At 45.5% G+C, this 14,220-nt stretch overlaps 1 protein-coding gene across 1 annotated transcript in view; it reads left to right on the plus strand.

Moving 5' to 3' along the window:
- LOC126175523 (uncharacterized) overlaps positions 1–14,220 on the plus strand; it is a 337,116-nt gene that overhangs the window by 287,933 nt on the left and 34,963 nt on the right. Inside the window, exon 9 of the mRNA XM_049922350.1 lies at positions 7,924–8,353. Coding sequence (XP_049778307.1) covers positions 7,924–8,353 — 430 coding nt within the window. The remainder of the gene's footprint in view (positions 1–7,923; positions 8,354–14,220) is intronic.

Consider the following 14,220-nt stretch of genomic DNA (forward strand, 5'->3'; position numbering starts at 1 on the left):
GACTCCATAGGCTGTTCAGGACATTGTCAACACTACTGATTGGTTCCTGAGGGAGTAGAGATCCTGCGGCAGGAACGGATAACATTGCATTAGCATGAAACCGGTACTGGCTGAATTGCCTCTGAGTTTGATTTTGGGACCCATACTGTAATCTCTCTGCACCAACAACATGCCGAAGCAGGCGGTTGTAGAAAATTTCCTGTACGCTGACGTCAATGCGCTATTCAAGAACTGCCACAACCTAAACTTCATTTGCTAGGTAATTCCAGAGACATCTGGACAAATCACCCTACGACGCAGTGTCTAGAAGGTGAAAATCAATCCTAACAAGACTCAGTTCCGTTCACCATCAAGCTCAAGGCCCCCAACCAGCAACTCACATTTGCTGGTGCTGAATTGACTTGGTGTGACAGTCAAATAACTTGATCTTACTACAAACAAGAGGTTCACTTGCTGCTCACCCACAACCAGTGCTGTCAATAACGGTTGTGGCCTACGTTATCAACTGTACCCTCTCTTCAGGAGTGACTGCGATCACACAACGCAGAAATGATAATTTGGTACGGCAACATAGTGTCGGCCACCTGATATGTTTCGTAAGTGTGCTCTGTGGCCCCGAGAAAAAGTTTAAAAAACTCTTCAGAACTAAGTTCTCAGAGTAATAACGGCCTCACCCCGCTATACCCTCAGCACACATATTAGGCAACTCTTAGGGTAACCATTGATCTACCTAGCCACTGAGAGGAAACCCATCAGAATCTATATGAAAACAAATTCTTCGCTCGACAATATCATCAACTCATTAGGCTAATAACGCCAAAATTCTGTTTGCAAACGAGCAGAAGATGAATCTCACACGAGACGCTACAGACTGACACAAATTTACAGACCACTTAAACTTCACATACACGTTTCATAATCCCTCACTTTTCTAAAAATCTATCACAGTCTGAGGTCAAACGGACATAATTCTCTTTGGTGCTCCTGTTTCTTTACATGATCAACACGCTTACCTTACACAAGACGATTGCCTTACTCGGCATTTCGTCGCCATCGCTTAAGATCTATCACGACTTAGGTACACTACACATTTCGAGCGAGGCATAGAGTTTGCTCTGTATACTCATAAACAAGGAAAATGCGAGGTCAGCGGCGCCGAGCGAAAATGTGTGTCAGACCGAGATTCAGAGCCGGTATCTCCTGCTTACTGGGCATTTGCGTCAACTACTGCACCTCCCGGACACGGTGTTCATCGACCCCTCGGTCGACTCATATTACCACCTAGCTTCACCTGTCCGAGGTGCGCAAGAAGACACCACGCATTCATATAATTGAGTCGCCATTCATATAATTGAGTCGCCACCACCTTTAATGCGAATGCACAATCGCGTTCAAGCTCCTGCGCTAATCTCGAAGTACCGAACATGGAAGACACCAACGGGGATTGTAGATAGGTGACGTTAGGTGGGTATGTGGGTCGGTCGAGGCTGGTACTGAAATAGTCCACACAGTTGAGATAAGTGCTGTGTCCGGATGGTGTAGAAGTCACCACAACTGCCTAGTAAGCGGGAGGTATCTGGTTTTAAATACCGGTCTGGCATACATTTTCGCTCGGCGCCGCTGACACTGCATTAAGTCCCCGACCGGCTGAAATTTTGAGTTCGTTCCCTTTCCACTCCTCCCTGTCCACCTTCAATGAACGTAATGTGACGTATTGTCCCATAACTAAATTAAAAATAGTTACCATTGTCCAGTTTTAGCCCCAATTTTTGGGAGTTTTCTCCCAGTTTTAATGCAAACTCCGAATTAAAACCCACTCCCAAAGATTCTTACTACCAGCTCGCCTCGAACTTGACTGAGGAAGTCCTGATTCTGATTGGTTAACTATCGGAATAGCTCTATCTAAATGTAAAATTAAAAGTAGAATCACTCAAAATAACAAGGCACTGGAGCAGAAACGTCTTCTAATCGTGAGTGCCGGACGAGTCCATCCTGCTGTTCCGAAGAGGTGGCCCTCTAAGCTGTCAACGGCTTGTTGACCTGCACAGTGCAAGCATTCTCACTGCTATCTCTTTATATTACATAACATGGAACCAAAGTCTCTGGGCACCACAGGGGCAGGGAAAGTTCTTCATTATCTGGAACATGTAATTAAATGAAATACCATTAACGTTTTGCTGGGAGAGGTAAATGAAGGTACAACAATATCATTAAAAACTGCGCTTGAAAGTTTTGTAGGAGCCACTAGCTTTCCCAGTCGCTCAATAAAGAAAACAACGGGTGAGGAAAACATAGCAGCAAGTACTTCCCAAGACTTCACTGCTACGTGCAAGAAGGAAAGGGAAAGTTTATTGTTATGCCGCTGAACATGTTATCATAGGACTAATACATAATTTCCACGTAACACATGTTATTTATTTTACCCTGTCAATATCGTAGTAAGCGAGGCTGTTCACTATGCTACATTTTTATCCCTTTTCTTGTTTTGTAAAATTTCCTTCTGGTACTGATGTGGTCGATCTTGTTTTGCTTTGGTTCAGCCTTTGCTTGTATGGCTGTTTTTTTTTTATTTTAAGAAACTGTGGTCTTTGAACGTCTCAGTTTGTCGAATTATTCGCCTTATTCGTTAACTGAACGTTACAAGTTATGCAAAATGCAATTGTACAAGAAAATTAATTAGTCTAATTTTCAGTTTACATTTTTTTTCTTTCAGTCAACAATGTTGTTCCCTTCAAAGCAGTTTCCTTCGGCATCTATACATAGGCGGAGTCATTATTCCCAGTCTTGGTAGCAGCGCTGAAAGGCTTCAATTGGTGGCGTCTTTAACAAACCAGTCACATTCTTTTGAATTTTCTCCAGAGTCGCAAAATTATGTTATGATGTTCTTTTTAGATATTTTTTCCAATTTCGAGAAAAGAAAAGAGTCACAAGGACTCAGATCAGATGAAATGGGGGGGGGGGGGGCGACTTTGGAACAACAGGAATGCCTTTTGGGCTCAAACATTCCGTGATGGAAGTGGTCGTGTGACATGGGGCGTTGTCATAATGCAGCATCCACATATCTGCAACGTCCGGTCTCACTCGATTCATCATTTTCCTGAGCCTCAACCTGGTTGGCAGTTTGCCCTGGAGGAACAAATTCTTTATGCAAGGTACCACCACTGTCAAAAAAGCAAATCAGCGTTCTTTTGATCTTTGATTTGCTCATTCGTACTTTTTTTCGGTCGAAGAGATGTCTCAATGTGCCACTCCTCACTTTGCTGCCTTGTCACAGGATCATATCAAAATTCCAGGATTCATTGCCTGTGATCACACGACTGAAACATTCGTGGTCATTAGCAAACCTCTCAAGAAGGTCAGCACACATATTTCTTCGACTGTCTTTTAGCTCAGTTAAGTTTTTTGATTTATTTTGTCTCAAAGCTTTTACATGTACAAATCTTCGCCCAAAATTTGATGTACGGTGAAACTGTTTAAGATTGACAGATCTCCCACCATTATTATTGTTAAACGTCGGTCTTATCTTCGAGACGTCCGACATTTTCGCTGGATTTTGAAGCCGATGGTCTCCCTCAGTGAGGTTCAGGTTCAACGTGTTCTCTGCCTTCCAACAATGATTTGTGCCAGCGAAAAACTTGTGTTCTTGTTAAGGAATGTTCTCTGCAGGCTTGTTTCAACTTTTCAATGGTCACAATCGCCGATTCCACATGTTTAACACAAAACTTGACGGCATAACGTTCTTCTAAATTCCGCTTTTCCGTTTTCGTACCACACAACGAAATACAACTTCACTGACGGTGCTCTCAAAAATCACGAGATAGCCTTACCTAGCTGAAACTCGGACCGAACATACGGAATGAATGAATACACCGTCTACATATGTGGAACAACGCAGCATTGCTAGATCCCTCGCTTTGTTGGTAGTCTCATTATTTTTCTTACACACCTCTTACATTTGTGTATAGGCTTCAGCTGTCGAACTACACCTTCCCTAACTTACATGTATCGTTCACAAAGGAGGCCACATTAACACCATTTTTTCTTCTCTTCCGCGCCGTCTGCACAATTATGGATCAACTGATTTTGTGCGCACCCTGTAAACAAAAGTACATGGCGGTCAATGACAGTCTGACGATGGTCTAGGAGCACTGGAGCATGTTTAACTATTTTGTGTACCTGAAACCTAGAAAAGATTTTTTTCAGTCGTATCGTCGCAGAGGTCTTGTAGTCGTACATTGACTCATGCACTCATACACTGACAACAATGTTTCTCAGGCAGGTATGAACGTATTGGTAAATTTTTCATTACAACATCACCAGTACTGGCATAGCAGCTGGCTTCCTGGAATGAAATTCGAGCTCCCTAAGGAAACCAAGAGTATGACAGTAGAGTTTTTGACTATTCTTCGAGCCCTTTAATATCCCGTGAAGCACTTGAGTTCTGAGTTCTTTATCCTTTCTGATTCCAGATTAGTGTTTCAACTATTAAGACATCAGCATAGCGGAAGATCCAACTATCCAATAGCATATGACATCATGAATATGATGTTACAGATCAAAAATAGAAATTAAGAAGTTATCATGTGCTGGGTAAAAGCGAACTGCAACATACCTGACAATGAAATAATAGACAAACTAATCAAAACAGCCGTCAATGAAGAAGCGAGGGGACACGTGGTATCAATAGCTACACATTTTTAAATGTTACTAAATCAGCAATGAGAGAGAAGTTGAACACAGAATGGCAAGAGACCTTCAAACACAAAGGCAAAAATTATGCCAAAATAAATCAGTGCTGATTCCTAACCTCTTAACACGAGAAAAATCGAGTCTCCAGAAGACTCACGAACACCACAAGGCGCCTCACATTCAACCACGGCTGTTGGAGGGAGCAACTACATTGTGTTGTGCTGGTAGCTTCGCCACAGTGGAGAATATGGCGAAGAATTAGGATGTCACTCACATCTATCTGGACTGTATGAACAGATACAGCGCTACAAGACACCTACAACGACTGGTCACCGTCTGTTGGTGTTTTCTGACGTGTGTCACCACACCGCTCTGCTTGAAAGACTTCAATATATATATATATATATATATATATATATATATATATATATATATATATATATATATATATCATTTTACATGTCTTTTTGTTGGAAGAGCGGGTAAACTTCTAATATCATTCTAGTTAAATTTTGTGTTTATGGTTGTGTGAAACGTATTAAATGCAATGTGTACGTTTCTCTTCAGTGTGTTAAACCTTACATGTAAGGTGACAGCTGAATGAGTCCAAGTCAGATGCCAAAATAAAATAATAATAATAATACTAAAATATCACCAGTAATCTCCACATCATCAGTTCTTTAAAAAAATCGATTTCCATGCATAAAACTACTTAAAACTTTACAAATGAGTTAATTTGTTAAATATTTGACGTTAATCACGTAAAACCTTCATCGTTGAAAATGCAAACCCCTAATTATGTTGGTGTTATTAGTTTCACATTATTCACCCACAGACTAATGAAACAGTTTAGAAAAGGTTTGAAATTATGTGTTACGTTTGTTGGAAGTCGCCAAGTGCTCTCATTCTCAAATGCTTGATAAATATAGTCTGGATAATTTACGCGCTATTAGTTACGCTGCCTAAAGACGTACATACACTTTCTAACGTTCAACACTTGTCTTATTGTGTTAAGCCTTTGACGTAATATTATACCTCTTAACGAGTAGGTTATGACGGCATTTTAAATTTTTAAAACAAGGCCAATAATTGCATGTAGTGCCGAAAATTAAGGTTTGTGTTCCCCTGGAAGCTGTTAGACAGGCATCCTGTACAGTCAGTGCTACTAAAGGGCTAAAATGGTGCACGGTACTCGGTGCACGATCCCAGCTGCAGGTTACCTATAGTACAGTTTTCAGAGGCAATAAAAGTTTGACTTTCTGCACTATCTGTCATTATTAACGGAATGGAAACCCCGTAATTGCCTCCCATTGCGCCGCATAGGCCAAAGTTCGAAATTTGACTCAAAGTAACCTCCAGCGTACCTCTATAATGGTGCAAAAGCGTGGCGCCCTGCGACGTCACACTTGAGGCCGGCGACGCGTCAAACAGCAAGGTGTCGTCACATGCGAGGAAATAAATAAAAAAATAAAGCCGCAGCTCGGAAGCCGGCGTGAACTGTAAGGTGAGTTAATGACGTCACGCTGGGACCAAATTTCACCACAACTCTGCCCAACGCAACCGTGGACCTGTCACACGCTTAGAAGGTCGTCGCTGCTCCTCTTACCCAAATTTCACCTTTTGTTTTGACGTCTCTGCGATGGAGGTCAGAACCGCGACGCAAAGTCTGGTAATCTCGCGACTTTCCTATGGGTGGCCGAGGAAAACATTTTCAGACACACCACCGATCAGAGTCGATTCGAGAAAGTCTCAGGGGATGGCATAACGGGTGTCAATGAAGCCACGCCTTTCACTGGGTCTTTCATTCACACATACGAGGGTTGTCCAGAAAGTAAGTTCCGATCGGTCGCGAAATGGAAACCACCAGGAAAATCCGGTAAAGCTTTGCACAGATGTGTTGGACAGTGTCTCTAGTACGCCCGTCGATCGTGTCGCGTCGCTCTTTTCAGTTCTGAGTGAACGATGAGCACGTAAAGATGCGTAGCGAATAGCGTCTCCCGCCAAGTATGAGGGCCTAGTTAGAGATTTCACCTGTGTCATGCAGCTCACATAACACAACTGCCGCGCAGTTCCTTCTTCATGTCAATTCTCGGCCGCACACTGCAGGGGTAATGAAGATGTTTGATCACCCCCAATACAGTCCGTAATTGGCTCCCCCTGAGTCTCATCTCTTCTAGCAAGTACCGCTGATTATGAAGACAGAATTTTTCGACAGACAACGAGCTGCTGACCAGTGCAGATAACTGGCCGAAAGCGCAGGTGTCTGTTTCCTATGACGAAAGTTGATGCAACACTACAACAAAACTCGAAGTTGCAGCGGCGACTATGTAGAGAAGTAGGTGGAAGGTGTACCTAACTGTTGCAAATAAAACGTTTCTGGTTTTCACTGTAGTTTCCATTTCGCAACTGATCGGAACTTACTTTCTGCACAACCCTCGTATTTCTCGGTGAAAATCGACATTTCGCAGTGCGATGAGCACCACGATGATGTTATAGACAACATTTAAGACAGCTGACTCCCTCGGACGTTTAAACCCTGTGAGGCTGCATCGGCAATGAACGTCATCTCACCCATTTGGAGTGCAGAGTAGCCGCAATTATTGCTCTTTTGTACAGGTTGCAACCACTAGGGACCAGTCAAAACTATTCGACGAAATTTGAATGTGATCCAAAGGAGCAAAGGGTATTATGATTTTTCATAATGTTTAAGCTGGAGTGCAACATTAAGATGTGCGTGAATAAAACGGTAAAGGTTCCATCTGAGACCCCTCAGTATGGCAACACCCTCGGTACCTTCCTCGCAACATTGTTTCACGCATTGAAAATGTACCTATCAGCAACTTCGACAGCAATTCTATCGCCTGAATGTAGGCAAACCCCTCCCAAGGGATGTCGAAGTAGTTGCCTAACCCTGAGGTGATACAGCAGCCGCAAGACTCTCCCGGTGTAGAAATTTCTGGCGGTACAATCTATGCGTTGCAATGAGAGGCTGTTACGGGATTTCGAGAAAGTGGGTCTTCAATTTTATCGCTCTGTGTACTAAAAGAAGTATAATTAGCATTTTCCTTCTACAATCGTAAAGGTTTTTTAGCTCATTTGTACGGTAATCAGACGTTCGAAGCTTTTATGCATGGGAGTTCGATTCTTTAAAGAACTGGAGGTGGCGTTTTTGTAGACAACAGAGCGTGCTTTCATGTTTTGATTGTTAGCTTGGAGGTACTGGCTCCGTTTCAGCTGTCGAGGCCGACGACAGCGCTCTACCAGCAGCAGCGATCGCTGCTGAACGACATACCGGACGACGAAAGCGAGGACATGCGCGCGTCGACGCAGGCCATGATCCAGCCGGCGGCGCCGCGCTCCAGGAAGTGGCTGCGCAAGGCGGCCGAGGCGCTGGAGCTGGACCTGCTGCGCGACCCCACCTACGTCAACATCGCGCTGGGGCTGGCCGTCTCCTTCCTGAGCGACGCCAACTTCTTCACGCTGATGCCCTTCTTCCTCAACACGGAGGGGCTGGAGGGCGGCGACATCGCCACGTGCCTGTCTGTCGCGGCGGCCACCGACGTGGTGGCCAGACTCGTGCTGCCCTGGCTGGCGGCGCTCTGCAAGCTCTCCGCGCGCAACATGTACATGCTGGGCTGCATCACGTCGGCCGTCGCCAGGTCAGGTGAGCCGATGAGCCTCCCACCAGCCACTCCTAACGTGGCCGTCCACAGAACTTCATCCAAGACAGGCGTAGATGCCGGGAGACGGCTTTAGGATTACATGTGCGATCCTGAAATAATAATAACCACCATAGCAATACCCTATGTGAGATCCCCTGCTATACCCGCAGGACAGGACAGGTAGTTTAATTTGTGGAAAGGGGCCAAAATGAGTGGCACTCGAACATACTACTTTATTCATTTGACAAACATTACAAGAGTAAAGAAAACATTAAAAACAGAGCAAGCCAAACATTAATTCTAGAACTTAATTTCCGTCTAAATGCGCCATTCAGTCTCGCGCCTCAAGGGCAAAACAATTGTAATTTAAAACCGGCTAAAGGCCAACCACTTAAGACTCAAAAACAAGAATTTGAATTTTAAAAGGCAGAAGGCCTCATGTTAAAACATTTCTCTAAATTAGGCTGAAGGCCCAAACAGTCTCACGCCTTAAGGGCAAAACAACTTTAATTTAAAATCGGCTAGAAGCCATACATAAACAAGGACAAATAAGAAAAGGCAGCACATCAAACGGCGCTCATAAGTTTCCAAGGGTCGGCCTGGATTTCAAACACTAACGCTCGCTTAGGTGAGACAGGCAGTCGGCCCAACAATTCTCAATCCGACGGCAACCCAACCGACAGTCAACGGACGAAGCGACAGGATAACTTCCGCTCCACTCGACCAGAACACAACAGGGAGTTCAATGGAAAAACGGAGAAGATATCGGTTCCCACAATTACACATTCGGCTGTCAAACTACACGCCATGCTGGACAGCCACGACACGACGAGAAAAAAACACTGCCTGAATTTACGTCAACAGCCAGGGCAGGTAACCGGAACGTTAACGGCCACAAGGTAGAAGATTCCGCTGGTGCACTTCAATTCCAGAATAATCAAGTTAAGTTAAACTACACAGGAGGCCGGCTAGAATTTCGCCAACTTGAAAACACACGTTGTTGCTCGCGGGAATGTCCCAGCAGCCCACAACGAAATTCAAACGACACAATGTGAACAGTTGGGGGCTGTCTGGTAGATTAAGTAAAGACTCAACTTTCGTGTCCGGGATCGGTGTGCCACGGACCTCGTATCAATGGGAACAGCCCCTCACTCTACGGCCGCACGTGGACCCCGCCAGCGGCCCCCGCCATACTCGTGCCACGCAGACTTCCTCGCTGCTCCACGCCAACCGACCAAGTGCCCGCACACGGTGCAGCCGGAAACTGTAAGCGCGAGGCCAAAGATAGTACAAGGGTGCGAATATCTATACACGCTGCTGCTGCGACTCGCGGAGAGAGAGGATAACAGCATAGTCGCGATAACCGCGTGAGACTAATCACAGAATAGCAACCAAGGTTTAATGCAAAGCATAACACGAGCCAGCCACGGCTCATTATGATACATTATAACATGTCTCATTACGCTAATTGTCTAATACTAGATTATACGCTATCATGCGCAACATCGCAATCTCCAGACGTAAATTTACTTCCATACTCATGTCAACCGCGCAAGATTTAACAAGTTTACAGTAAATAATATGTAGAGGTATAAGCATTGTTTTTAACCTGAAAATGCTCTGCAATCAGTTTGCAGTACCCTTATAAAGACTCAATCTCATAAGTGATATACAAAGTTTTCACATTTCCCTTATCTGAAGGTGATTTACCATCTGTGACCTTCTGCAGTTGTGTATGGTTTTACGTCATTATGGATCTTCTTTCCCACATTCTGTGACCATTTATCTGTGATGATTTCTCGTTTTTTCCCTTGTTTGTTTCCCGAGTAGAAATATTGATTCAGCTTACGTTGGCCGCCTTGTTACGATATGCAACGTTATTCTAGGGGAGCTTATTTTCGAAAGCTCGTGCAACAGCCCACAGACGACGTAGTCACGTTACTATTGCACCAATCGATTCTAGTGAGGATGTATAACATTACGGTGTGTATAGCTCAGCTTGTCCAAAATGGGATATACAACGTTGTTCCCGGGACCATTCATGTATACAGCATCCGTCCAAAATGTTCCGAGGCTGATTTTCTTACGGGAGTATACGCGACGTCAGTGCAGTAACTATGGTGACTGCTTGAACTAACAACTGTATACAACAGACGTGCATTCAATCAGACAGATGTGAGCAGACAGAGTTAAGTAGTGGACGTGCAGCCGTAGTGTGTCAGTGTTCTTGTGTAACAAATCATAATGAAGCAAGGAACTGATCATTTCTAAATTAATTGTTCAAGACATTCTCAAGAATATTCTGAAGAAGGTAAAAGTGTAATAAAAGTTTATCCCATAGACACTAACTCCCGAACGAAATCAACGATGCGTGGACGCCTGATGCGACTTGACTAAAATGCAAAACTTGAACAATTATTTTCTGGAAAATATTATCACAGTTGAGGAGACTTACAGTTACCAATAGGCACCTGCCACAAAACGACAGGGTATAGAGATTGACATGAAGGGTCAATGCTTTGATGATACAACTAACATTCAATTTTTTTTTCCTTTATTGTAATTTTAAGCACCTATACAGGCGGGCTGGCAGCAGCACATTACGCTGCTCTTCAGCCTTAAGTGGAACAATAACATGACAGAGAGGTGATACAGACAATACAAAAAACGGCGGGCAAAAAATGGAGATACAAAAAAAAAACAATAAACATGAAGCCGTTCACGTTGGACGATAAAAACACTAACACTTGTGGACACGGCGCACAAAACACGGAGAACGGCGATGGCACCTGTGAACAGTGGAGTCGTAACGGCACGAAACACAAAACGAAGCACACACACGAGATACTGATGGCGATGATCTCTGGCGCGCGGATGTTCACTATGCGTGTGCGAGTCCGGGGACCTGCCAAGAGAGGAGGAGGAGGAAGGGGAGTGGGAGAGCGAGAGGGGAGAGCAGAGATGCCACGGGCAGGGGAGAAAAGGGGGGAGGGAGGAAGGGGGAGGGGAAGCCCGGGGGAAGAGGGGTGGAGGGAGGGGACGTTGGAAAAGGGAAGAGAAGGGAAGGGAAGAGAAGGGAGGGAGGGTGCCTAAAGGAAAGGACACCGGAAGTGGGGGGTGGGGTAGATGGAGGGGAGGAGGACATCATGAGGGAGGGGAAGCTGGCGGAAGCCACCTTGGGAGAGGGTAAGGAGGGTGGAGAGATGGAGACCGGGTGGGACATGCGAATACAGGCGCGGCAGCGGGCGGGGGTGGGAGAGGATCGGGGAGACGAGCGGGTGAGGAGGATCGAGTTTGCGGGAGGTGTACAGGATCCGTATCCTTTCAAGGAAAAGGAGAATGTGGGGGAAGGGGATGAGATTGTACAGGATCCGCGTGGGGGAGGGGACACGGATGCGATAGGCGAGGCGGAGAGCATGACGTTCAAGGATTTGGAGGGATTTATAAAAGGTAGGGGGGGGGAGCGGAGATCCAAGCCGGATGGGCATAACAAAGGATAGGGCGGATGAGGGACTTATAGGTGTGGAGGATGGTGGAGGGGTCCAGACCCCACGTACGGCCAGAGAGGAGGAGACTGAGTCGGGAGCGTGCCTTGGCTTGGATTGTCCGGAGGTGGGGAGTCCAGGAGAGGCGACGGTCGAGGGTGACGCCAAGGTACTTAAGGGTGGGAGTGAGGGCGATTGGATGGCCATAGATGGTGAGATAGAAATCAAGGAGGCGGAAGGAAGGGGTGGTTTTGCCTACAATGATCGCCTGGGTTTTGGAGGGATTAACATTCAAGCCAAAGTGAAGCACTAGTTGAAAAACATCCCAAATTAATGACTTTTGTGACAGTTTTAAATAGTTGTATGAATTTTCTGTGTGTTGTAGTCAAGTGGCGAGACTGTGTGAACCATCTTGAACATCAAAATCACCACCTTAATTTTTCTCTATTTTTTGTTATTAATCAAGTATGTAAACTTTCTCGACTGTTGGAGTACATCCTGGTCAACCTTCGCCGCTCTCTTGAGTTGTGGCGGCTGTTTACTGCTTTCCCCGTCAGATGCCGCCTCCTCTGCAGCTGACCAACGCGTAGCTCCCATCATTACCACGAGACGTCAGTACAAATGTCAAATAAATGTGGAAAATAAAGCAATTTATTTACTGGGTGAAGTGAAATTCCGCGCTCGGGCTACCCAGCGCGATGCCTCACATGCTAGCAGAAAAAAAGAAAAAATGCCTGTCACAAAATTTCGTCCGACGAGTACATCCGGGCCGGCCGCGGTGGTCTAGCGGTTCTGGCGCTGCAGTCCGGAACCGCGGGACTGCTACGGTCACATGTTCGAATCCTGCCTCGGGCATGGGTGTGTGTGATGTCCTTAGGTTAGTTAGGTTTAAGTAGTTCTAAGTTCTAGGGGACTTATGACCTAAGATGTTGAGTCCCATAGTGCTCAGAGCCATTTTTGAGTACATCCGGAAAAAAAGGACATTAAACAGACTGTGAGTCCTACGTATGCCTAGTCGTCAGAAACATCTTGTTTCTGTCTCTCATTCAATTCAAGAAGCAGGTTCTTCATATCAGTTTGGATAAAAATGGAAATGAGCGTATAGCATCGTTGGCCGGGAGGCCCCATCCGGGGAAGTTGGGCCGTCAAGTGCAAGTCTGATTTCATTCGACGCCACATTGGGCGACTTGCGCGCCGGTGGTGAGGATGAAATGATGATGAGGACAACACAACACCCACTCCACGAGCGGAGGAAATCTCCAACCCTTACGGGAATCGAACCCGGGCCCACTTGCATGGGAGGCAAGCACGTTACCACCCATCTTCTTTTTTTTTTTTTCGTTATTGATCGTTGTGTTTGGTCATTGCGGACGTCGCAAGACATCCTGTTCAAGTTCGGTGGTTGATCCTTCCACTCAGTTTTTTATTACAGATGCCAACCGGCTCTCTGACTGAACACGCTGAGCTACCGTGCCGGCTGTTCTAAGCAGGCGGACATCACTGTGGTAGTTAGATAATATACTCAACACACGTTTAGATTTTTCGCCTGATGCTCTGTCACATTAGTTTTTCCCAATGTATTTGAGCAATGGCGTGCCTGGCGACTGGTAGGGGAGGGCAGCTGTCTCAAGATCCACTCTCCTGCTCGACTCAGACCTTTTTCCCCCCACAAGCTCACTAGTAGCCTACCTCTCCAACAAATAGCCATGTCAATTCAGTATCACTAGATCATGTAATGGATATTAATTTGTAGTGAGTGTAGCCAGGGGCAGCTGCAGTGAAATTTCAAAACTATTTCGTCGTTCACTGCGCAGATAATACGAGTACTCCCAGATGTCGCTCACGCATTGCCCTCCCCTGCACCCCCCCCCCCCCCTCTCCCACCATTTCACGTCAGATCCTCGTTACACGGTTATTGGTAAGTGCTTCCGGGGCTTCAGAAGCTGACTGCATGTAAACTACAAGACATACAGAAAATAGACACTCTGATTTTCTATTCGTGATGTGGCCCATGGCGTCGTTGCAGGATGCACCACTAGGCAGCAGGCGCCTCAGAATATGCCGCATAATAGACCGGTGTGTGCCTTTTGTCCTAGAATTCGCTAAATGTGAGAATTCGCTAAATTTGAATCACTTGCGATGCTTCAGCAACAGTTTCATAACAAATATCAGATAAAAGCTCTAACAGTCAAAACAACCCATAGATGGTACAGCACATTTCATATGACTCACTGTTTACGTGGTGCAGAGAAAACAGACCGGTCGGGGCTGTCAGCGGAAAAGGTCCACAGTGTGTAGTTATTATTCATCATGAGCCTGAAAAAATCGACGGCACGTGCGAGGAGGGAACTGCTGATACTGCAGTCACTTGTCTAAAGCATTCT

This window comes from Schistocerca cancellata, chromosome 3 (assembly GCF_023864275.1).
Source record: "Schistocerca cancellata isolate TAMUIC-IGC-003103 chromosome 3, iqSchCanc2.1, whole genome shotgun sequence".
NCBI classification, from domain to species: domain Eukaryota; kingdom Metazoa; phylum Arthropoda; class Insecta; order Orthoptera; family Acrididae; genus Schistocerca; species Schistocerca cancellata.